Source organism: Astyanax mexicanus, chromosome 13 (genome assembly GCF_023375975.1).
Source record: "Astyanax mexicanus isolate ESR-SI-001 chromosome 13, AstMex3_surface, whole genome shotgun sequence".
NCBI lineage: Eukaryota > Metazoa > Chordata > Actinopteri > Characiformes > Acestrorhamphidae > Astyanax > Astyanax mexicanus.
This window is the reverse complement of record NC_064420.1, coordinates 13,919,090-13,944,230: the sequence shown is the minus strand read 5'-3', so window position 1 is coordinate 13,944,230 and position 25,141 is coordinate 13,919,090. Positions and strand designations below refer to the sequence as shown.

Below are 25,141 nucleotides of genomic sequence, written 5' to 3'. Positions count from 1 at the left end.
TGTGTGAGTAAAGATCAGGTCTCAGATCAGTACAGCTGAACGCAGTGAGTGACATTGAGGGTCAGCTCTGCCTCAGCAAACAGAAAGAAAACCCGAATGAAGGCTGAGTTTTGACGGACGCGCGGAGCAGCCAATACGTTGCGGGCACGCCTCCGCACGCCGCGGACCTTAGCCAATCAGCGGAGTGCACTTAGTCCCGCCCCTTCCCAAGGCGGCCAGATGAGAGCGGAGCTCTTCCTGATACCAAAACAAAGCTCCTGAGAGTCTCTGTGAACCCGAGCTGAAGTGCAGCGGGTCAGACCTGGACTGCTGTGCTACTGATGAATAAACTACCTCTGCAGGTTTAGGCTCTTTTTAATGCCGGGTGAGTACGCTGTGTGTTACTGTTATATAGAGGAGTTGACAAGGTTACCACAAGGCGATAGAAATGGAGGTAACTCCCCCCGGGCTCACGCTCTCCTCTCTCCCGGCTCCACAGCCTCCTCTTCCTGGCTAAAATGAGCTCCCTGGCCGGCGATGGTGACCTGAGCAAAGGGGAGGGGGACCCACCGAAAGCCATGGAGAAACCCACCGACAGCAGGAAGACGGAGTCCAGGACCACCGAGAAAAAGTGCTGTAAGTCTTGTCATTCAACTAAGCTACAACAAAATAGCATTTATTGGATTTATCTATGGTTCTAGCTATCGATAAATGGTTATACCCTGTCCCATACTCAACAGGTGTTCATTAACTGCTGAGTTGGATGGCAATTACATCACACCACTGACACTCAAAGACCTTTCTATTCTGACAGGCTTGAAAAGTCTTCCATGTGGATGTCACTGGTGTGACTTGCCAAATGTGTGTGTATCTTGAAACTGCTGTGGCTGTAACCCCTAGTTTGTGCAACATACGTTACAACATAGGCACTCAAAAAGAAGGAATATCTTCTTGATTGGTTAGTGATTTGATAATGGTGCAACCCGTAATAACTCACACTGGCCAAAATGGTTGTAACCTCCATGATTTGTGGTCCGTATGTCACACCACTGACACTTAAAAATCTTTCAAATTAGACAGTGGAGCAACCCTTGTTGACCAAGATCAAGTTTTTTCTCTGAAAGGCTTAGAAATTCTTCCATGTGGATGTCATTGGTGTGACTTGACACTGTGTGTGTATCCGGAAACTGCTGTAGCTATACCCCCTAGTTTATGCACCATATTTTACACCACTGACACCCAAAAACCTTACTAATTTATCTGTGGAGCAATCCTTATTAACTACGACTGAGGTATTCCAATGTGGATGTCATTGATGTGTTTTGCTAAAGTGTGTGTATCCTGAAACGACTGTAGCTGTGTTTTGTGAAACATATGTTACACCACTGACATTCAAGAAGAAGGAATACAGTCTTTATTAATAGTGATGAAACCCTTTTTAACCAACACTGGCGGACAGTTAAAACCACCAAGGTTTGTGGTCAGTATGTCACACAACTGACACAAAGTGAAAGCCTTAGTTATTTTTTAGTTGTATAACCCTGACTGATACCAAGGTTTAGAAGGTCTTTCTGGTTCATGTCAGCAGTGTGATGTGCCAGAATGTTTGTTTCTTGAAACTTTTGCAGCCTCTAGTTTGAGGACAGTATGTCACACCACTGACACTAAAACAGAAGGAAGACCTTTCTGATTTGACAATAGTGCAACCCTTATTTAACCTACACCACAGTTACCCCACAGGCTTGAAATTAGTTTACTTCAGATACAAATGGTGTGACTTGCCAAAGTGTGTGTATCCTGAAACTGCTGTGTCCTGTATAGTTCCATAGTTTTGTTGAACATATGTCACACCACTGACCATTAAAGCTATTTTTATACAATAACTGTTATTGCCCTGGACCAGGTTTCTTTGCTGATAGGTTTGAACATTTTTAATATAGATATCACTCGCTACAGGGATGTCAGCAGTATGTCCTTCTAAAATGTTTGGTTCCTGAAATTGCTAGTTTTGTGGCATGTCACGCCACTGACACTCAGGATAAAATGTTCTTTATTTGCCAATGAAGAACTTATTTACAGGCAAAATAAATTTTGTGTAATGAATGTCACACCACGGACACTGAGAGTGAAAACTTTGTCACTGTTACAACTCTTATTAGATGACACTACGTTTCTCCAAGGACAGACTCAGAAAATCTTCATATCTGTGGATGTCAGAGGTGTGACTGATGAAAGAGTTTGCATCCTAAATCTGCTGTAGTCATAGCCTCTGTGGTTTAGTGGTAATTGGTCACACTATTGACACACTCTGTCACACTCTGACACTGTGAAAATCATCCTAAATATTGCTGGGGCAGTTTTTATTTACAGACAACAGGCTACTACACTGACAGGTTTGTCAATCTTTCTTGTGGAAAGTGAAAAGCTTTCTTAAATTTCCTAAGTTACTCCACTAAGAGGCAAATAGTCTTTCTGTAGCCCTTTTCATTGTGTGGAACATGTGTTACACCACTGACACTCATATATATTGGTAATGGAATCTTTACTACAGACAAAAGGTTACTCCAATGACAAGCTCAGAAAAATGTCAACGCTTGTGTGTCCTGAACCTGTTACACCATCCTAACCTAACCTGTCGGATGAAATAAGAGTTGTTTTTTTTGTACGTTTTTTACTCATTTTCTCAGTCGACGATATTGGAATGACATATAACTTGTATTAATCTGTAATAGCTGTAATGGTAATCATTGTAAGATAACAGGTGGGCAATATTGCATCATCAGTGGCTGGATACACTCTTTAACAAGTCCCTGGTGTTTGTTAAAGCATCATTAGGCAACACCGCAGGTGGTGCATGCACATGGTCATGTTCTAGCTGAGGCCTGCTGCGTTTTCACTAAGCCAACACCATTGTCTCAGTCCGAGGCCTGTCAGTGGGGGCTTGCTGAAGCTGATATGAAACATCTGGGAGACATGGGTGGTTTTACATTGCTTTAAATTGCAGCTTAAACTTGTCTCAAGTCCTTTTTACACCTGGCAATAACATGCACCCTGGATGATCCGATGACAAGTGATTGCCAAAACGCATTGCCGTTCACACCTGGTGTTTTAAATGCATATCCTGTAAGTGTTTGTGATTGGATTTTTTTACATCATTTCCACTGGAGGCGGGGCCAGTTACAGTAAGAGTCTTCTTTAGTAACACAGATCCACATGAGGCACCTAGTTTAGCCTCAGTTTTGGCCACAAAAAAACACTTATCTGTAGTTTGTTATTGTGCCAGGCAGTTTACCGGTTCATCATTGCCAAAGACGCAGATACAGCTTGCTAGCTAACGCTAGCCAGTTAGCATCTCAGGCTAATACAGTGGCGTAATGGTAGCTCAGCTCTGTAAAGTCAAACACTCCGTCCTTCCTGGAAAAAAAATGAGAACAGCACTTTATCTGAAGAGCTCCTGCTGCTGTTCCTCATGCATAATTATATTATAGCCTTTTTAAATATATATTAATACTGTAGCTTGTTAACTGCAGAAAGAAGGGCGTTGTGGCTGATTTTAATAGTGTAACATCTTAGCTTCAATAATAACAAATTGTAAATTGATATTAAACTTGTGTCTTTCTTGTGCAATAGAGCTCTTGAAAAGTAGCTCTTTGAATACTCACATTTTGAGTATTTTAGAATCATTTTAATGTTTCAGTAGTTCACAAACCTATATTAAAGCCCAGTCATGCAAAAAAAACAAAAAAAAACAATAAATGAATAAAAATAAAATATAAATTAAAAATCATATACCATGAAACCGTCAGAATCTTAAAAAAAATACAGTGATATACATTTTGGCCATATCACCCAGCACTAGTTTGTTATTGCTTGGTGCTCAGCTAAATCATGTGCATGGTGTGGTATCACAGTTATTACATATGTTCTGGCATGGGAAGTGATGCCTTAATGTGGTTGGGGCTTTGCTTTCATGATGCATCTAAGAGCTTTAGAGTTCACACTACAACAATAACTTGGTCATAGGTGTGTCTGATCACCTCCAAATGGTCCAAATCACCAAATCCCAGAAGGCATGTTGATGCCAGGTGTGATAAGACAAGACAGGACAAGACAAGACAAGAGAGTTTAACTGGGGGTCCTCAAACTCTTCCTAAAGTGGTTTGAGTGATCCAGTTTGTATCAGTTTTAAATGCGTATTGGGTGTGGGTATATGTGGGTTCTATCCACATATAATCCTGATGCTGCAGATGCATGACGTGGCCAGGTGTAAATGCAGTCGTAGACTTTCAGGCTTGTTTAGTTGATGCATATTCTGTCATGTCAACAGAGTCATGGTTCAGGTTGGACACTCCCTTGTTTTATGGTCTGGCAGTTCTGTGTGTAATACAGGTGCAATGTATGAAGGTCAGGTATATTTTTGCTTATGTAAGGTCAGTTATGTTATAGTGGTACCTTATCTTCACAAGCAGTAATCACTGCAGTCTGACATTGTGCTGTGCAGTAACCTATGCAAGTTTCCTGTCTCCTCATGGAGCCATGTTCTGGCCTTTTGTGTAATGTTCAGTCATGCTGAATAGAAGTCCTTGTTGAGTGTTTGGAATTTGGATTCAGAGAATCTGTCTGGATTTTGAATGTCTGGGTATTGAGACACGTGTTCAGCAGGTTGAGTCTTGTCTATTGAGTACAGAAACATATTATGTCATGTGAGCTCTGGGGTTGACGAAAAGACTGGCTGTTCAAATTAGGTGCGTAAAAAAGCAAAGAAACACTGTTCAACCATTTCCCTGCCATAAGACAGGGTGCATTTAAAATAATTCTATGGCGTCACATTAATATCATAAGTCAGGGGGGCAAAAATACCAGGTGAAAAAAATTAACCAGCGTGTTTTAACATTTTGCATGTGTAAATTAACTTCTTGGGAGCGCAAATGTGAAGCTCACAAGCAAAAAAAGGGGAATTGTGTGCACGCTGAACAGAATATTGCTTCATTTTTCTCCTCTCGATTGATTAATTTCCTTTTAAATTTGTTTTCGCTTGAGAGAGTTTTTTGCGCTCGAGTTTTGAAAGGGGTGGTTTTGACAGTTTGGGGGCAGGGTCAGGGTCGCCTCCCACAGTGAATGCTATTGGCTGATATCTCCAGGGTTTGTGACGGACCGCCTACTAACAACAGCCGGAGGGCGGAGCCGTATACTGTTGGTGGACTTCCCACTTGGAGGTAAGCCCCTCCCCTTTGGAGCTGTGGACCTCCCATTTGGAGGTAAGACCCTCCTCTTTGGAGGTAAGACCCTCCTCTTTGGAGGTGCTCCAGTCTGCAGCAATACATACTTGGAGAAATAAGGACAGCAGGAGAGTTAGCTAAGTGGCTATGCTAACATCCAAACAGCCCGCTCTCCAGCGCTGTTAGCCCAGGTATAGTGCCCGAAATGACCGGCTCTCTCATTCAGTGCCTGGAGCGACCGACCCTCCGGTGCTGTCTGCCCGGGTTTAGTGACCGGCTCTCTTGTTTAGCGTCTGGAGCGACCGGCGCTGAACAAGAGAGCCGGTCACTCCGGGCACTAAACCCGGGCAGACAGCACCGCGGGGGGGCGATCGTTTTAGGCGCTGAACGAGAGAGCAGTGCACTAAACAGACAATAGGCTTGTTCGACTTAACCCGGCGCTGCGCAGTCCGATCGCCGCCTGGCTCGGTATGGTGCATGCTGGTTAGTTTTTTTGTCCGACTTGCGTCTGCGCCTTCATCACGTGACGATGACTTCCGGCGTTATAGTCCCGCGAGTGAAATCTGCCTGCAGCCGTCTGACCCAGGCGCTGCAGTTGCTTTCCACCAACTGCGGGAGCCTAGAGCCGCCCTGATGACGACAGAGCTTAATCCCCATTGGTTAGAAGATCCACCGACACCTATCACGTGTGAATCTTTTTATTTTAAAATATATATCTCCTCTAAAACCCCTTAAAAAACACAGTATTTACACTGTCATATCTAGTAGCAAGACAGTTCATTTTCATGCAGTATTCAAAAATATTTATTTGTTCATAATCTGCATTTTATATCATAATAAAGCTCAACTGCTATCATTTTCACTGTTTTATAAAGCGCCCTGAACTGCTCTTATTAATTATCTTTAAACCTACATAACTATTATACTGAGATCTACTTTTCTTTTCTTCTATTGTTTTTGTGTTGTGAAATGCGCTAAACAATTAAAGCTGTGTAAATGAGCATGATGTATTTATTTCCAAGAACAAAGGACAGAAAAGCTGGTCTGCAAATAAAAATTTAATCCCATTATTTATTTAGTACTACACAATACATCTGTAACATGACAGTATGTTTTGTGAACATTTATAACAAGTTTTTATCTCAATTTAATAACACTCATGTTATCTCTGTTTCACTTTTGCGATTTTATTCACACCAGAAGTAAACAAACAGCGCATTCATCGCGAGATCCTGTGTTGTTCACGTGGGCTGCAGGTGGAGACTGTCCGACCTGACTTCTCCGCTCCTCCACCCCGCCCACCTGCACGCGGCTGCTCTCGCTGACCAGCAAGGCGAGGCGCAGCCGCATCTCGAACAAGCCTAATTCAAAATTCACCCCTTTTAAAAATCGAGCGCAAAAGCCTCGCTCGAGCAAAAAGAAAAGCCGCAGGTAATTCACACAGCGCATGAGGAGAACTGTGAATTTGAGAGGAAAAAAAAACACCCGAGAGGAGAAAAATAAAGCTCGAGAGCGTTATTCTTATCAGCGCGCACAGATTCCTCTTTTTTTGCTCGCGAGCTTTACGTTTGTGCTCACAAGAAGTTCATTTACACGCGCAAAATGTTAAAACACGCTGGTTTAGTGTTTTCACCTGGTATTTTTGTGCCCCCGACTTTTGACATTGATGTGACACCATAAAATTCCACAAATATACAATTAAGTGTGTAGTGATTTTAACATCAGCTAGTCAGTTTAACACAGAAACTCCAGAAAGCCACCAGTTAGACACAGCAAGAAGCATTAGATAAGATTCCTAAATGCACTGTATCATTGAATCGGCATGTAAGGAAATATCATAATTATATTGCAATATTTTAGTTTGTAATCCTTTGTCAATTTAAAAAAACACAGAATTAATTTTTAACCATTAGTTTATAATTTGTTTATTAGTTTAATTATTAGTTCACATTAATTTACCATTACTAGTAAACAATCGAGACAGGCAATGGTGGTGTATTCTAAAAATGCAATATATCGGCTTACTGTACAGTATGCCATTTATTGCAATATATTGAATTTAATGTCCTGTATTATGATACGCATTGTATCTGCAAGTTTTTGCCAATACACAGCCCAATTATTGCCAAGATCCAGGTATATTTTTCTCTGTTTTTGCACTTCATAAATGTTTGTGTATTGGTATCACGCTTTTGTGCCTCCTCTCTGTCTCCATTGATTCTAGGAACTCCATAAATATTCCTTAATAGGAATCTTCCACAATACACCTCTTCCTGTCATATGTTCCACACCAGTTCTTGCATTCCCAGTCTTCTGACTATTAAACATCATGTTCAGCTATGTTTCCCCATTAGCCTTTGTATAGTAATAAATATACAATCCCTTTGTTCACGCTCTCATTGCAAAGTATTGCCAACACACCTGTCGTTGTGTACCGAGTGTTTTTCTGTCTGTTTTGCTTTTTTTTGCTGGTGTATGACCTCTGTTTTGTCTGTTTTGTAAATGATCTGCTGGTTATTGATCCCTGCTCTGGTTTATGGTTTCTGTCTTAGTCTAGCCCATACCTATATTGTTGCTATTGTGGTTGTTTAACTCAGCTGTACTGTTTACCATCACTGACCCTGCCATTAAAACCCATTGTTGTTTTTACATCTGTGAGCATCAGTCATGTCCTATAGATTTGACAATCAGCATCATTGGTCTATATTCTGATGCATCCATTGAGGTAAAGGCTAATACCTTGTCTTTAAGCTTTTGTCAGTGGAAGCTGGTTTTGTGTTTCTCCATGACAGGCAGGTCGATTGTGTATCTAAGGTGTACTGTATAAATCTTTAATGATGTGGATGATTGGTGCATTTTTACAACTGAGTGTCAAACTTCTGTACTAGAAAAAATTAAATAAGAAATCCAAAACAGTAAAATTTGTAGAGAATATATAAAATATTATGAGTCATTTTTCTATTTTTCTTTTAAACGAAAATCTCCATTCAAAATGATGTGTAGTCCAAGACTAGGCTTGATCATTGCCTGGGAACTTGACATGCTGTATGTGCAACTTTAGAAAGCATAATACATAAATGCCCTTTAAAATAAAGAAGCACATATCAGATAATACATATTTCTTAACTTCTTTAACATCTCAACTGTACTGTAAAAAAATCTGATTTTTTTTTTCAATAGAAATTTATATTTTTTTGTGAACTACCGCATTTTTCGCACTATAAGACGGACTTGATTATAAGGCGCACTATAAAATAAATTATGTTTTCTGGTCTATTTTCATACATTAGGCACATGTGACACTAGTAAGAAACAGGGGTGTCGCCATGTTTTCTTTCTAATTCTGCAGCCAGCAGCGAGACAAAAAGACATTTTCAAACGATTACTGGATGTTAATCTACACAGATTTCTCTCCTGAAATCTGTTTATTTGTGTAAGTAATGCGCTTGTTTATTTACAGTAAGCTTAGATTTCCAGATTTCCACTGAGGCTAGCTGTGGTTAGCAGCTAATGACGCCCGACAGTGCTACACTTACAACCCCTCAGTGTTCTGGTAAGCCAGGGCGAAATTAGCTAGCGGTTTGTCCCACGTAGCTTGTTTAACATGCTAAACACGCAGACTACAGACCGGTAATACTCACCTCTGAACTGTGAAAGAGCTAGCACTTAGCATAGTTAGTGGCTAATGCTAATGCTGCTCCAACCTCGGTGCTGGAGAACTAAACTGAAACTCCTGTATGATGCTGTACTTCAGGGGAGTGGCTTTACTGCTTCTTACAACCTGACCAGTAGAATTTATACATAAGGTGTACTGATGATTTTTGGGAAAATTAAAGGATTTTAAGTGCGCCTTATAGTGTGAAAAATAAGGTACGAAATGGTAAATCACTGTTGTTTTACCCTTTTTTTATGCCCCTACTGCCAGATTTTTTTTTTTTTGTTGTTGACAGCGAAGAGAAGTACTGTTAAATTGCAAATTATAGGTCAGAAGTATTCTAAAAACACAAATTTACATTATTTTACTTTTCACTGCAAAAAAAAACAGAAGTTTTGGGCATGACCTACTGTGGCACTCACTATTACTAAGAGCCTCTCATAAAGATTTCTGCTCAACCATAACGAAAGACATGAACACTCAGGTCTTTCATAAAAAGAACATATTGTGCTCAAGGTGGGGCCTCCAAACTATAGATAACACATACTAACATGCCTTAGTCACAGCTTAGTTTCCATTATAATGGTGATTACTTAAAACTATCAAAAATAAAATCCAGCCAACCTCTCCTCTCACCAAAACATCACTTACAGCATTAAAGAACGCAACATGACAACGCTTAAAAAACTACTACTAAATTAACTTCAAAAGAGCTTTAAAGAGCACTTACTCTCCTAATGTCATGGTTTGTACAGAATTGCAGACATGTGCAGACACTGATAAAAGTATATAAAGTTTATTAAAACAATAAACAGATGTAATTGTAGTCGATACAGAAAAATAGGTGATCACCAGTAAACAGAGCAATGAAGACAAAACCATACCATAAACGAGAAACAGTCCAGAGTTCATACACGAGAGATCCAATATCAGAGGTAATCCAAGAGGCAGTAGTGAAAACACAGTCCAGGTAATACACAAGCAATCCAGTATCAGAGGCAAAGGCAATAATCGGCGTCGAGAAAACAAAAGCAAGGTCATACACAAGATAAACTGAAGACAAGAGATATAGAACGCTTTGTAATGAGGAGAACACCTTTATAGTGCCAGTAATCAGTATTCGGGACTTCCTGGAGGAAGCAGGTGAGGTGTCACGTGATCAGGTGAGTGCGTGATGTCAGCGGGTGGTGCATTCTGGGTAGTGTAGTTGTTGACCTGAGAACCTCCATTAGAGCTTGGTGTGGAAGGGACAGAGGAGCTAACAGCACCAGACGTGACACCTAACACCCCTTACAAACTAACTACTACTATCCTCCTCTATCCCACTAATTCCCCTTTGCCTCCTTTAGACCCTGTCAAAATATGTTTTTGCCTTGAACTTCGATGTCTTCTTTTGCTTATGTACATTAGTATTTGTAAATGGATTTGGATAAAAGAGTCTGCTAAACCCTACGTAGTGCACTGTTTATTTGAATATATGTTAAACCACTTATTTGGGGGCTCCGTGTGGTCCAGTGGACAAAGGCAATGCCACTATGATTAGATGCAAGCCGTAATCACCAACATTAAATGAAATAAACATTTGAAATCGATCAATGTTCGTGTATTATATGAATTAAACTTTTTAAATTGAATTATTGAAATAAATATACCGTATTTTCCACGCTATAAGGCGCACTTAAAATCCTTTAATTTTCCCAAAAATCCTCAGTGCGCCTTATGTATAAATTTTACCAGTTAGGTTGTAAGGAGCAGTAAAGCCACTCAGCTGAAGTACAACATTATACAAGTGTTTTTAGTTTAGTTTTTCATCACTGGGGCTGGAGAAGCATTAGCATTAGCTGCTAATCGCTATTTCTCTGTTCAGATTCTGAGTATTATCAGTCTGTACCTAGCTGCTAACCCTTGTTAGCACTCCTGGAGCAGCATTCACATTACCTGCTAACTGCACTAAGCGCTAGCTCTTTAGCAGTTCAGAGGTAAGTATTATCTGCATGTACCTTGCTGCTAACCCTGGGCAGTGTTTGCAGTAGCCGCTATCTCTTTCAATGTTTAAAGGTGAGTATTTTAGACTGTAGTCTGCATGTTTAAACAAGCTACATGGGACGAACCGGTAGCTTATATCACCCTGACTTACCGGAACACTCAGGGTTCCTCAGTTTATCGCTGCCGGCCGGCAATAGCTGCTAACTGCTAGCGGTTGGCCGCTAATGCTAATGTTCCAGCCTTAGTGCTGGAGAAATTCAGGAATCTAAGCTTCCTGTTAATAAACAGAAGTACATTACTCAGACAGATAAACAGTTTTCAGGAGAGAAATCTGTGCTCAATTCACTTTAAAAGAAAGTCTTTTTTTTTAATACAGTTTACTTAACTGAGTTAACTACCCCCACCACCCAGTGGTAAGACCTGCTGAAATAGAAGTTCCTCTTAGTGTCTCTTACAATGCGCTCAGTGTGCCTTATGTATGAAAATAGACCAAAAAATAGACGTTCATTGATAGTGCGCCTTATAATACAGTGCACCTTACAGTGCAAAAAATATGGTACATTTCAGTCATATCAAATATTTAGAGATGCACCTGTAATACTCATCCAGCACATGTGGGAGGAGGCGATTCTCTTCTTAGTCGCATCTAAAGAGTGTGAATATACCGTTAAACTCTCTTCACCTTGGTGTGAAACTTTTTTGTTCAGATCTCATCAGTAGTTCCTGAACTAGTCTGGCCTGTGGGAACATTTTACCTCACAAACGCCCCATTATCTAATTATGAAAGCCTTGGTGAAGTTGAATTGCATGTGATGAAGCAGTAATCCTGCAGTGTGAGCCTCTCATAGCAGTGGGCTTGAGAAACTGCTCTAGAATAACTTGCCGTAAGCGGATACCCTCATGACATCAAGGCAGACTGTGCGAGGAATTATCTCCACACAGAAGGACATCAGCCAAGCAGAACAGAATTCAGAGGCAATAAGACCCTCGTAGCTCGCTGTTTAATTAGCCCCAAACCTCACATTCAACACTAATATGTCTGGCTTTGCTCACAATCTAATTTCTCTCACAGGGAAGGCAAACATGAAGCGCCGGTCGCCTAGGTAGCAGCCACGTGAAGGACTTTTGCCACGTGCAGACGAAGAGTTTGAGATGGAAAAACAGGCTGAGGCCTTCAGTCCAGAGCCAACAGTGTTTCTGAGACCTCTTCGACCTCAGACAATGATTTAACAGGGAGCTTTGACCTTCTGAAGGGTGAATAGCTGATTAAATATGAAAGCTCTAGATATAACTGTACTTTAACCGTAGCAGTAACTTATTTTCAGCATTCAGTGCATTTTAGATGATCTATGGAAGCCTAAAAGATAAGCAGATCCTTCGCAGAAGAAGGATGCATTCCTGGCGCAGACAAAGGAGTCTTATGCAAGACCGCAACATCTGAGGTCAGAGAAAGGGTAAGGGCTTCAGAAGCGGCGAGCTCGCCTCCAGTAAACTAACGTGTAGGTGTTTGTGAGTCAGGACAGCAGGCCTCTGGTTCCTGCTCCTGAGCTTTTACCTGAAGATATATTGGGCTATACACACTGCCTGACCAAAAAAGGTCACACACTCTTAGTATTTTGTCTTTTAAACCAGAGCTATATTCGTTTTTTTCCCTAGATCTTGTCCTGATGATGGGAGATTTGGACCACTCCACAAAGTCTTCTCCATCACCTCCCAAACACTCTCAAATATCAAATTCTTAATTCATATGTGTCACAGATGTTTTTTTTGTGTGGCAATATGAATGAAAAAAAAAAATCACATTGAATCTGACATTTTTCAGTTTAGGCCACTCAGGTTTAACTCAGTCCTAACAGACAGATCGGAATTTATATGACTTAAATGTAAAAGAGAAGAAAAGAAACCTGTAAGGAGAAATGAAAATGGATGACAGCAGTGAATGAGGGTTTCAGTGGCAGGATAATGAGGTAACAGAGTGCATAAATATTTAAACTGTTTCTGCTAAAATGTTAAAATGTTACTGTTTCAGTAATATTAGAAAGCTTGTGTTGCAATAAATAATAAAACGTCTGAATGCAGGATGTGGCCACAGCATTAAAGGAATAAACAATACAGCAAGGTTAAAAGCTGTACAGCTTCTTTGATTCGGGCAAGGATGAAACCATAAATTCACATGAAGCATTAGTGTTAGTTGTACAATGTAAAAAGATAGTGTAAACAGTTGATATTGGATCTGAGCCACTTTTACCTGCTGTATGAACATAGCCCAAGAGGAGCAGTAGTGCCAATAATTATTGCTTACAGATTTTTTTTTTTCAGCAGGGATGGCAACACCATATGCCATATCAGAGCGCTGCTATATAGAATGCTGACAGGAAGTGCCAGTAAATTCCAGGTTCAAACACACACTCGCTTCAAAGTTTTGTGTAAATGTTAATAACCTGTATCCTTTTGTAATATGAACAATATTGTTTCTGAAATAGCACACATGCAAATCATTCTTCATCCTTCCAATAAATGTTGGCTGTTCTTCTTTTCAGTATTTTCATCAATTTCAACAAGACAGCAGATAATTATAATTGCATGTTTGTGTCTCATGTTTTCGTTTCTGCAGCATGGGCGTCCCATATGACCAACTCCTCTACGCTGATTGTAATGATTGGTCTCCCGGCCAGAGGGAAGACCTATATGTCCAAGAAGCTGACCCGCTACCTCAACTGGATAGGAGTTCCCACAAAAGGTAAAGATGCTGTTCTGGCAAGAACTCAGCCTTTATCACAGGGTTACTGCGATAGAGTTTTTCTGACATTGCCAGGCTAGGGTAGTCTACAGTGTTCTACACGTTCTGCTCGGCTTAAATTCAGTGAACTGTATATAAGGGCTGCTTTTCAGTTATCTCTTCGCTGGTTACAGAGATAATACATTTTTCTCTAACTTCTGGTGTAGTCTCTCAAACACTAAAAGTGGCTGCTGTGACTCCTATACTTGATTCTGACAATATGAGTAACTTTCAATCCATCTCAAATCTCCCATTTCTTCTCTCTCATCTTAAACATCTTACCTCCAATAACATGTTTTAAACATTTCTGGTTTCTGTTCACAGCATAGCACTGAATCAGCTCTCCTCAAAGTCACAAATGATCTTTTTCTTTTCTCAGATTCTAAACAAATAAATATTCTCATTCTTCTTGATCTTACTGCAGCGTTTGATACAATTCACCACTCCATTCTTCTCTCTTGTATCTATTATTATTATTATTATTATTACTATTATTAATAAAATCTTTCTGATGACTGTGTGTGTTTTGTACAGTGTTCAACTTGGGAGAGTACCGCCGTGAAGCCGTCCAATCATACAAATCCTACGACTTCTTCAGACACGACAACGCAGAGGCCATGAAAATCAGAAAGTGAGTGAGCTGTAATATTAACAGCTACCCGCATGCTATAAAGCAATAGTACAGCCAATGTTGCAAACAATAAATAGAAGCTATTAATCATAAGGGTTGCAGTGGTAACTGGTTTCATGGTATACTATGATATGAAATGCAGTTATCATACATATACAGATATACACATTTCTAACTTACATAGTACTTATAATTTTAGTCACAAATGTAACATTTAGAGTGCCCTCCAAAAGTATTGGAACAGTTAAATTTGACAATAAAAAATTTCTTTAAAGTCACAGATAAAATGTTTCTGTAGACGTCTGAGTTCACTTTACATCAATGAAGATTAATGTGCCTATCCCAAAATAAGCCATGCAAGCCTAAACCATGACACTACCTCCACTGTGTTTTACAGATGAGCTGGTATGGTTGGGATCATGAACAGATCCTTTCTTTCTCCAAACTTTAGCTTTTTCATCACTCTGGTAAATGTTAATCTTTGTCTCATCAGTCTATTATCAGTCCACAGGCTTGTTTCTGTAATTCTTGGTAAATTCCAGCCTGGTCTTTCTCTTCACCACGTTAATAGCGTTTTTCATTTTCTGGTGAAGCCTCTATTTCTGTTCATGAAGTTTTCTGTGAACAGTAGATTGTGATATCTTCACTCCTGCCCTCTGGAGGTTGTTGCTGATGACACTGACAGTTGTTTTCAGGGTCTTTCTTTACAGCACTCACAATGTTTCTGTCATCAACTGCTGCAATTTTCCTTGGTCTAACTATTTGAGATCTCATACTTAGTACACCAGTGATGACTTTCATCACATTCACATTCAGGACATTCCAAACAGGTGTTCTGGCTATGGATAATATTTGTGCTGTAATGGTTCTGATTGATTTTCCATCTTCTCTCAGCTTCACAGCTGCTTGTTTTTCAGCTCTCTGGTTTTTATGTTGGTTACTCCTCTAACTATAAACGCACAGTCTGCACAAATAAAACCCAAATTTGAAACCGAGCGCTGTTTATTGTTTAAATAATTAATGTATTAGACACACCAGAGCAACAAAACACACTTGACAGTCACATGTTCCAATACTTTTGCTCACAAGAAAAATGGGTTCAGACTGAAGGTGCTATCTTCTGAACTGTGTATCAGATCCAGTTTCCAATTGAAATGTTGACCTTTTGTCTCATATTAATATTTTAATGTCAAATTCAAATGTTTTTAATCTACAGCAGAAATAAAAAGATTGACCTCACTGTTCTAATACTTTTGGAGGGCACTGTGTATGCTTTGTATTTTAGCTTTTAACCAACTGTATGCTACCAATAAAATGAAAGGTGTTTTCTAGGAAATTAGTTTTCATTTTTTTTGGTTTGGATGTGCTAATTCTGTATACCTCCTGCTCCTCAGACAGTGTGCTATCATAGCCCTGCAGGACGTGAAGACGTATCTAAATGAGGAGGGTGGACAGATCGCTGTGAGCTTGCTTTTCTTTCTCCACAGCTGGTAGAATAGAGTCAGGATTCAAATCAGGAATAAATTAAGAGAACACTTTAGTTTCTGAATCAGTTTCTCTGATTTTGCTATTTATAGGTATAGGTTTGAGTAAAATGAACGTTGTTGTTTTTTTCTGGAAACTACAGACAACCTTTCTCCCAAATTCCAAATAAAAATATTGTAATTTATTTACAGAAAATGAGAATGGCCGAAATAAGAAAAAATATGAAGAGCCTTCAGACCTCAAATAATGCAAAGAAAACAAGTTCAAATTCATAAAGATTTAAGAGTTCAGAAATCAATATTTGATGGAATAACCCTGTTTTTTAATCCATGTTTTCATGCATCTTGGCTCGTTCTTCTCCACCAGTCTTACACACTGTTTTCGGATGAATTTATGCCACTCCTGGTGGAAACAATTATGCAGTTTAGCTTGGTTTGATGGTTTGTGATCATCCAGCTTCCTTTTGATTATATTTCAGAGTTTTTTTAATTTGGTAAAATCAAAGAAACTCATCATTTTAAGTGGTCTCAAATTTTTTTCCAGTGCTGTATATTGCGTAACAGTAGTGTCACAAGCTGTGCTTGGTTATTGTAACACTTGAACAGTTGAAACTGGATTGTTTCTGAGATGCTGTTGTCTCACAGTGTGTTTTGTAATCATCTGCAGGTGTTTGATGCCACCAACACAACTCGAGAGAGGAGGGACCTCATTCTGGAATTTGCCCAGGAAAATTCTCATAGGGTCAGTTTTTTTATTGATATATAAACCATTTGAGGCACTGTAGTCACTCTCAAAAACTACCTCTATTTCTTTATATTTTCAGAATATAAAGAACTATACAACACACAGGAAGTGATGTAAAAACTGCAGTTTTTCTGCAATGCTGGGTCTGACTCTGCTAACAGTGGTGTTTTGATCAGCCAAGTGGAATTTTATGGCTCATTTAATGATATTTATGTGCACATTAAGCAGATGGATTGTCCCACAACCATTGTTTTTGGTACAAACTTAAGTTCTCACTGTGCTATAATGCTGTCTTCGAGCAGCACCCCTGAATAACATTAAAAACTTTTGCACCATTCATGTGACGTCTTGGTCCTAAGCAGGCAAGGATTGGTTCATGACCAAGATAAAAAGCTACTTTTTTTTTTTTTACCCCCGAACAAAACCCTGCTCTGCATTTTTTTTTATTCCATATTTTATCCCATTTTTCTCCCAATTTATCTAAGCCAATATTCCAACCCTTTCAGATGCTACTCAGCTGTATATCCCCTATCACAAGTGATGCCACAACATGAGGAAGGTAAAGACTAGCACATGCCTCCTCCAATACATGTGAAATCAAACATCGCCTCTTTTCCATCTGCTGATGACGCAGCATTACCGAGTAGCTTTACAGCACATTTGGAGGAAAGCGCAGTGACTCGGTTCTGATACATCATCTTACAGATGCCTTGTGCTGATCGACATCACCCTTTGGAGTGATGAGGGGGAAAAGGCGCCATCGACCCATCCAGAAAAAGCAAGGCCAATTGTGTTTTTCCAGGGCTCCAGCAGCTGATGGCAAGCTGCATGACCAGGATTTAAACAAGGCAATTTCCTGATCATATTGGCAGCACTTTAGACCGATGGACCACTCTTAAATTTCTAGCCTGTTACTGTTATTAAATAAAAATAAACACAAGGGCTATAGTCAACACCACTTAGAGCAGAGGTGTCACTTTACTCTTAGAGAAACTACTTCAGAAATAACCATTGAACCAAATCTGCTTTAGTTTAATGGTTTGTAATTTGTCCAGATCAGTAAATCTGACATGGTATTTTAAAGAAGAAAAAATAGAGTTTAGCCATCATGGGAATCTATTTACAGAGTAGATATGTATTAGGCTGCTTCTGTCAGAAACCTGTAACCTCACGTGGCAGTGATTGTTCACTTTTATGAAAAATATAAGGAGGTTAGTTTTGCACCATAAAACTGAATATAAAGAGTATTACTTGTGTTTATGTTGGTTTCATTCAAGTTTTTACAGTCAAAATCATAATTGCTCAATTTTAAATTTATCCTCTTTTTCAGGTGTTTTTTGTTGAGTCAATTTGTGATGACCCTGATGTCATTGCTGAAAACATTATGGTATGTTGCACATCTTTATTTTATCTTAATAAAACATTTTAAATATTTTTTTCAGTGGAAGAATTAGGACATATTAGACCATTTCTATTAATACTGATCCATTTATCATGAAATAATACAGAATGTATAGGAAAAGTGCCAAACAGTGACTTTATATAGGTACATCTTATCATAGGAATTAATCTGATCTACACTCTCCACCAGGACGTGAAGGTGTCTAGTCCAGACTATCCTGAGAGGCACCGAGAGCGTGTGATGGAGGACTTTCTGAAGAGAATCGAGTGCTACAAAGTCACATATCAGCCTTTAGACCCAGATCAACATGACAGGTAGGAATAGTACTTTACTTCTGTGTTACCCTATAAAACACTTTGTAATTCTTTAGTTACAGACTGTCGTCCTGTATCTGTTTCTCTGCATACCATAATTTTCACACTATAAGGCACACTTAAAATCCTTTAATTTTCCCCAAAAATTGCCAGTGTGCCTTTCAGTCCGAAGCGCCTTATGTATGAAATCTACCAGTAAGCTTGTAAAGGGCAGTAAAGCCACTCTGCTGAAGTACAGTGTTATAACAACTATGCTAACCACTTTAGCCCTACTTCTTTCGCTGTTAACCGTGCTAAGCGCTAGCTCTTTTACTGTTTAGAGGTGAGTATTATCGGCCTGCTGTTAACCCCAGCTGGCACTGCTGAAACCGCATTAGCATTACCCACTAACCGCTATTGCTAATGCTGGAACTCTGGAAATCTTCTTCTTTCTGTAAATAAACGGAAGTGGTTTGCTCACCCAATTTTCTTTTAAGAATTAGAGTTTTATTTACTTAACTTAGCTTAGCTTTACTCACTAGTGTAGAACAGGGTGAAAGAATAATAAAGCGCGCTGTGAATCTAAAAATGGCCATAATGGTGGTAGAAACAAATGTTATGTTTGATTGGTGTATCTACCAGTTTAAAAATAGAAGGGAAGTTCAAGTCAGTTCTGCTGATGCCAATGATCAGAGGTTGAAAAGGATTTAAAAACCCAGAAACTTCTGCAGTCAGGCCTGTTTCATTGTGGTTGGTTTGTTTCTCTCTTTTTTGGCACAGAAAACTTTTATCTATTTATTAATTATTAGCATGATTAGGTGTTGGGCAGGTTGCTTGTTGCTCGTGTTTGTGACAGTAAAGCTTTTGAATGGGGGCATCTATCTAAGCTTTTTTTCTTATTATCAGAAGATTCTGACACTTTATGTGCAACACATTTTAAACAAAAATACAGCACAATGTACAGTACTGTGCTGCTGTTACAAATGTGTTTTAGGCAGCAGGTCCCAGATCTGCTGCTTTTAGCTTTAATTTAGTAATTGTAGGTGTAGTGTTGCATTCATACCTGCAGGGGGAGGCAGAGTCTGCAGTATAACAGTGTGCTGTATTCACTCGTGTACACGTGTCAGGAGTACAATGATGTACAGTACAGCAGTGGCAGTGTTTCTGAATGCTTTGCAGCTTCTCTGTGGTTATAACTTGTTTTGTACAGTTGTGTTAGGGAAGCTATTCTGCAGCTGAAGGCTTTTATCAGATTAGCCTGATGAAACAATTCCCTGGAAGAGAATCTCCCAAACAGCTGGCCAGAGTTTCACAACAATTCCTTTCATTCTTCTGGCTTTATCTGAGGAAAACAGGGGAATTAGCTGTGCTGAGTCCACCTCACAGATCTTCTAGATATTTAAGATTTCTGCACTTTAAACACAGAGTAAATGCAGAGTATCCAGAGAGTTGCTATCAGTGCAGAATTACAGAGTAAAACACTGATCTTTAGAGCTGATTTAGTTCAGTTTGGTTGTCTCAGTGATTGTTGTTCATCTGGAATTACTCATCATAGCTTATCAGAGCTCAGTCCAGCTAAAAAGAAAAGCATTTGACTGTTGGAGTTGATGTAGGACTGGACATTATTATTATTATATGTCTGAATTTAGTTGAGTTTGAGCTATACAGAATCAGTCGTCCGTTCTCATTTACCGTATTTACAGACTATAAGGTGCATTCCTACAACAAATGTGTAGGAATGTTTCGCTTCTAATTCAGCAGGTCTAGCTGCTGGGGGGGCCTTAATAAACGAAACTGTAATTCAAACGAGCGCTGGATGTTAATCTACACAGATTTCATTCAAGAAACTGTTTATTTGGGTGAGTAAAGCGCTTCCATTTACTTACAGTAGGCTTAAAATTTCAGTATTTTGTCCGAGGGTGAGCGCTAGATGAGTTAGCAAGCGCTTAGCTTAGTTGCGGTTAGCAGAGCTAGCCAGCCGCGGTTAGTGGAGCTAGCCAGCCGTGTTAGCAGTGCTAGCCAGCCCAGGTTAGTAGTGCTAGCCAGCTGCGGTTAGCAGAGCTAGCCAGCCGCGGTTAGTGGAGCTAGCCAGCCGTGTTAGCAGTGCTAGCCAGCCCAGGTTAGTAGTGCTAGCCAGCTGCGGTTACCGCTAGTAAGTGCCGCCCAATAGTTGTTCACTAAGGAACCCTGAGTGTTCTGGTGACCATGGGCGCTATCAGCTAATGTTAGCAGTTTATTCCATGTATCTTGTTTTAACATGGTACTGGATATTCGGTTTATTTACAGTAATCTTATAATTTTAGTTTTTTGTCCAAGGGTGAGCATTAGCCACAATTAGCAAGCGCTTAGTTAGCGTTGGTTAGCAGGGCTAGCCAGTCCCAGTTATCAGCACTATCCAGAAATGGGTAACAGCACCAGCCATCTGCGGTACACACTAATAAATGATTCCCGATATCGGAAGACTGAGGAACCCTGAGTGTTCTGGTAACCCAGGGTGCTAACACCTAGTGGTTCGTCCCATGTAGCTTTTTTTTAACACGGTAAAAGTGTAGATTACACTTCTAGTTATTAATGGTCTCACTCTATAAACATTAAAAACTGATTAGTGTTTATAATATATATAAATGAAGTTAGAACCCAGAATTTGCTTTTGTAGCTGATCTTTAATATACATTTTTGTTAGTATACTAAAAAAAACTTGTTATTATTTAGACCTAGGAAGAGATTGAAGAGAGAGAGAGATTGCAAGTTCACATCCTGGTAATCTCACAGTGTTTTTAATAAAATAAGTATTAAATGGTAATATATCTGGGGTAGGTTTCCCGAAAACGATCAATCTTAGCGAATAACGAACGAACTAACGAATGACGTGTGTAAAGAACGAGCCAGTTCTGCCAGCTTCGCAACGTGAAAGTTAACGAACGAGGTTAAAGAACGTCTTTGTTGACTCCTCCCCCAAAACAGCGCGCTCAACCGATCCACAAATATCGATTCAACACTGCCAATATGCAGTATTTATTCACTATTACACCATAAAAACGTAGAAATGTGTTGTAATTAACAACATTATACTCCTAAAGATACATATGACTAAATAAATACTAAAAATCCAATCTATTTTAAATCATTAAACTTATTTTTTACATTTTTAAAACTATTATTGTTGATATATATTATATTAATAGATAGTATACTAATATTATTAATAGTAATATTGATAGTAATATTAATTTATTATTATTATTCTAATTATTAATATTATAAAAATAATATAATAATACATATACGTATGTTCCTGTGTGTGTGTGTGTGTGTGTGTGTGTAGTATATATATATATATATATATATATATATATATATATATATATATATATATATTACATTTTAAACCAACAGAAATATGTTTTGTACTTTATACTGTGAAGCTCCAGCTCATCCTAAATCACCATCTCAGTTGGGTTAATGTCAGGGGATTGTCAAGGCCATGCACCTTTTTGTCTACTAATTCCATTTGCGTCAATTAGTTTTCATGGTTTTAATATTAATCGACAATGTAAAAAAAAAAAAGAAAAACATGGAATGAGACGTGTCCAACTTTTGACTGATATTTGCGAGCTGACACACCCCAGAGTAATTAATGTCAAGACTTCTGTCATCGCTAATCTGGATTTTAATAATTTACTCGTGGGTTTGATTGGCCAATTCCAATATGCCCAGTTAGACTACAAGCCACAGTTGGCATTATAATAAAATATAATATAATATAACTTATTCACTCACTTACTCACTCGTCAACCGCTTTATCCGTTAAGGGTCGCGGGGGGTGGGGGGTGGGGGGGGGGGTGGGGGGTCTGGGGTGCTTGGTGGCTGGAGTCAGCTGGCATCGGGCTGAAGGCAGTATACACCCTGGACAGGATGCCAATCCATCACAGGGCAGACAGACACAGACAGACACACAGACACATTCACTCACACCTAAGGGGCAATTTTTATCCGACATCTAATTAGCCTGAACTAATTTCTTTGGACTGTGGGAGAAAACCGGAGCACCCGCAGACACGGGAAATAAAATAATATAATATAATATAATATAATATAATATAATATAATATAATATAATATAATATAATGTTTATATAGTAATATAATTTATTATAATTAACAGTAATATAATATAATATAATAATATTAATAATTATATAGTAATATAATTGATTATATAATTAATAGTAATATAATATAATTGCTTCAAACATGGAAATTATAATTTTTCTTCCTCAACATTGGTGGTCCCTGGTGTTTAAGGTGCTGAACTGCAAGTCGAGATCCCCTAAAGAAGCTCGTTAAAAATAACGACTGGGTCAGGGCACTCGTTAATCTGCGAGCGAGTTTACGTAGTACTTTAGTTACGTACGGGTTTGGGAAACACTCTTTAATTAACGATCAATCTTAAGTACGAGTTAACGAAGTTCTTAGCATTACGAAGCTTTCGGGAAACCCACCCCTGAACTGTACGTACAGTGTGTACTAGGGCTGTGATAATTTGACGTAATTGGCAATGTTGATTATACAATTTGTTGGCAAGTTTCAATGTCAACAAAAGTTCTGGGGACAGAAACACACTGGGGGAGGGTTAAGAGCTGCTCTCTCTCTCAGTTTACATTTAGCTTGCTCACGGAATGTGTCAAAACACAACAGATTACATATTTTCTCAATAAGTATTAGAAAATTCCACATTTAAATATCTTCTGGGCTTTTGTTCTGGTCTGTTGTTTTAAATCGATAAAGAAAGCTTGGCACAAAAGAATGAAGAGCATGGCAGAAATAGTCGAATAGCAAAATGAATCATTAGTTGCAGCTCTAGTGGGTGCTGATGTTAGAGGACTGAAGTGGTGTGTATGTTTCTGTTTTCAGAGATCGCTCCTTTATCCAGGTGATAAACGTGGGTCAGCGTTTTCTGGTGAACCGGGTTCAGGACTACATCCAGAGCAAGATCGTCTATTACCTGATGAACATCCACGTCCACACACACTCCATCTACCTGTGCCGGCATGGAGAGAGTGAACACAACATCCAGGGCCTGATCGGTGGAGACTCGGGCCTGTCAAACCGGGGAAAAGAGGTCTGGCTTTTAAATAAACAGCAGCCATGTGCTTTATATATTAGTGTGCTCCTTTCTTTCAGTTAAAGGGACAGTTTAGCAGGAAGAAAAACTTGCAAAGCTAAAAACACAGCATCAGTGAAATATCTGTATTTTGATAATTTTGTACATAACAGAAAGTCAGTGTATTTGAAATGAAGACCTGAATTTGTGTTTAGAAGCAGATTAATAGACGTTTTTACTTGTATATATGCCAAGTTTAGTTTAGTGAAAGTCCAGTCTTGTCCAAATGTCTTGTGTCTAATATTTTAGAGGTCTGTTGTGATCTAAGTGTATTTTTGCATTATTGAGCACATTTTCAGTATCCCAACAGACACAACCCACAAAGCACAATATATTCACCTCAGCAATGCAATTTTAGTCATGCATTTACCTCAGCAGTGCTACTCTAGTAACATGTAAGTGAAATTTATACAGAGAAAGACAGCCAGTCATTTGGTAAACAAACAAAAGCTAAGGCTAAGTTACCTCAGCTAACGTTACTATCTTAGCCCTGTAAAGCTTATATCTTTCAGCTGGGAAACAGCCAGTTTGTGAAAACTCCTAAAAAATAAAAAATAAATAGAGATAGTAGACAGTCCAGAGTGCAAGTTTGCTATAGCAGCATGATATGGAATTAGAGCAGTAAAAGATAAAGTGTCTCAGTGCAAGTAAAGTGACAGTGTTTGTAAACAGTAATTTGTCCTTGTGTGTCAGTGCAGTGTGTTGTTAAGGTGGAGTTTAAGAACCTTACAGCTTCTGGAATGAAGCTGTTTCTCAGTCTGGTTGTTTTGCACTTGGTGCTCCGCAGCCTCCGGCCTGAGGGGAGCGGGACAAAAAAGTGCGTGTGCTGGGTGGGTGGAATCTTTCCTGATGCAGGTGGCCCGTTTCCTGCATCTGGAGGTGTAAATGTCTGTGGTGCTGGGGAAGCTAACTCCAACAATCCTCTGTGCAGCCTTCACCACCCTCTGCAGTGCTTTCCTGTCTGCAGCAGAGCAGCTTCCATGCCACACGTTGATGCTGGAGCACACAACGCTCTCCACCACACATCTGTAGAAGGTGGTGAGGACTGCGCTCCCGAGTCCAGCTCGTCTCAGCCTCCTGAGGAAGTAGAGCCGCTGATGTGCCTTCCTGACCAGAGTGGAAGTGTTGTTGCTCCAGGTGAGGTTGCTGCTCAGGTGCACACCCAAGTACCTGTAGCTGTCGACCACTTCCACCGCAGATCCTCCAATGTGCAGGGGGAGGTGGGCATGCTGGCCTCTTCTAGAGTCGACAATCATCTCCTTCGTCTTCTTTACATTGATGCAGAGGTTGTTCTCTCTGTACCAACCCTCCAGGTGTTCCACCTCCTGCCTGTAGCTGGACTGGATCTCTGTTCGTGATGCATCCAACCACTGCCGTGTCGTCCGCAAACTTCACAATATGACAGCCTGTATGGAGAGGTGAGAAGTCATATGTGAGCAGGAAGGGGCTCAACACTGAGGGGGCCCTGAGGGGAGCCAGATGTTGTGAATCCTCACAGACTGCGGCCTGTTGGTCAGGAAGTCTAGGACCCAGTTGCACAGGGAAGAGCTCAGTCCAAGTGAGGAGAGTTTGGTTATCAGAGGAACCGTTGAAAGCAGATGTGAAGTCCACAAAGAGCATACAGACGTAGGAATCCTTCTGCTCCAGGTGGGTGAGGGCAGTGTGGACCCCGGAGAAAATGGCATCCTCTGTGGATCGGTTCTTCCTGTATGCATACTGGTGTGGATCCACAGTGACATTGATTGTGGCTTTGATGTGGGTCTGAACCAGTCTTTCAAAGCACTTTGTGACTATCGGAGTGAGG

The 25,141-nt window shown here is 39.7% G+C and overlaps 1 protein-coding gene across 2 annotated transcripts in view; it reads left to right on the top strand.

The window, feature by feature from the left end:
* The first annotated feature begins 207 nt into the window (after positions 1-207).
* pfkfb2a (6-phosphofructo-2-kinase/fructose-2,6-biphosphatase 2a) overlaps positions 208-25,141 on the top strand; it is a 46,364-nt gene continuing 21,430 nt past the window's right edge. For both annotated transcript variants that reach the window (XM_022677580.2, XM_022677579.2), the window contains exons 1-9: positions 208-364; positions 479-615; positions 13,454-13,579; positions 14,153-14,249; positions 15,644-15,710; positions 16,401-16,475; positions 17,809-17,865; positions 18,070-18,194; positions 23,088-23,295. In XM_022677580.2, the coding sequence (XP_022533301.1) occupies positions 498-615; positions 13,454-13,579; positions 14,153-14,249; positions 15,644-15,710; positions 16,401-16,475; positions 17,809-17,865; positions 18,070-18,194; positions 23,088-23,295 (873 nt within the window). In that variant the 5' untranslated portion in view covers positions 208-364; positions 479-497. The remainder of the gene's footprint in view (positions 365-478; positions 616-13,453; positions 13,580-14,152; positions 14,250-15,643; positions 15,711-16,400; positions 16,476-17,808; positions 17,866-18,069; positions 18,195-23,087; positions 23,296-25,141) is intronic.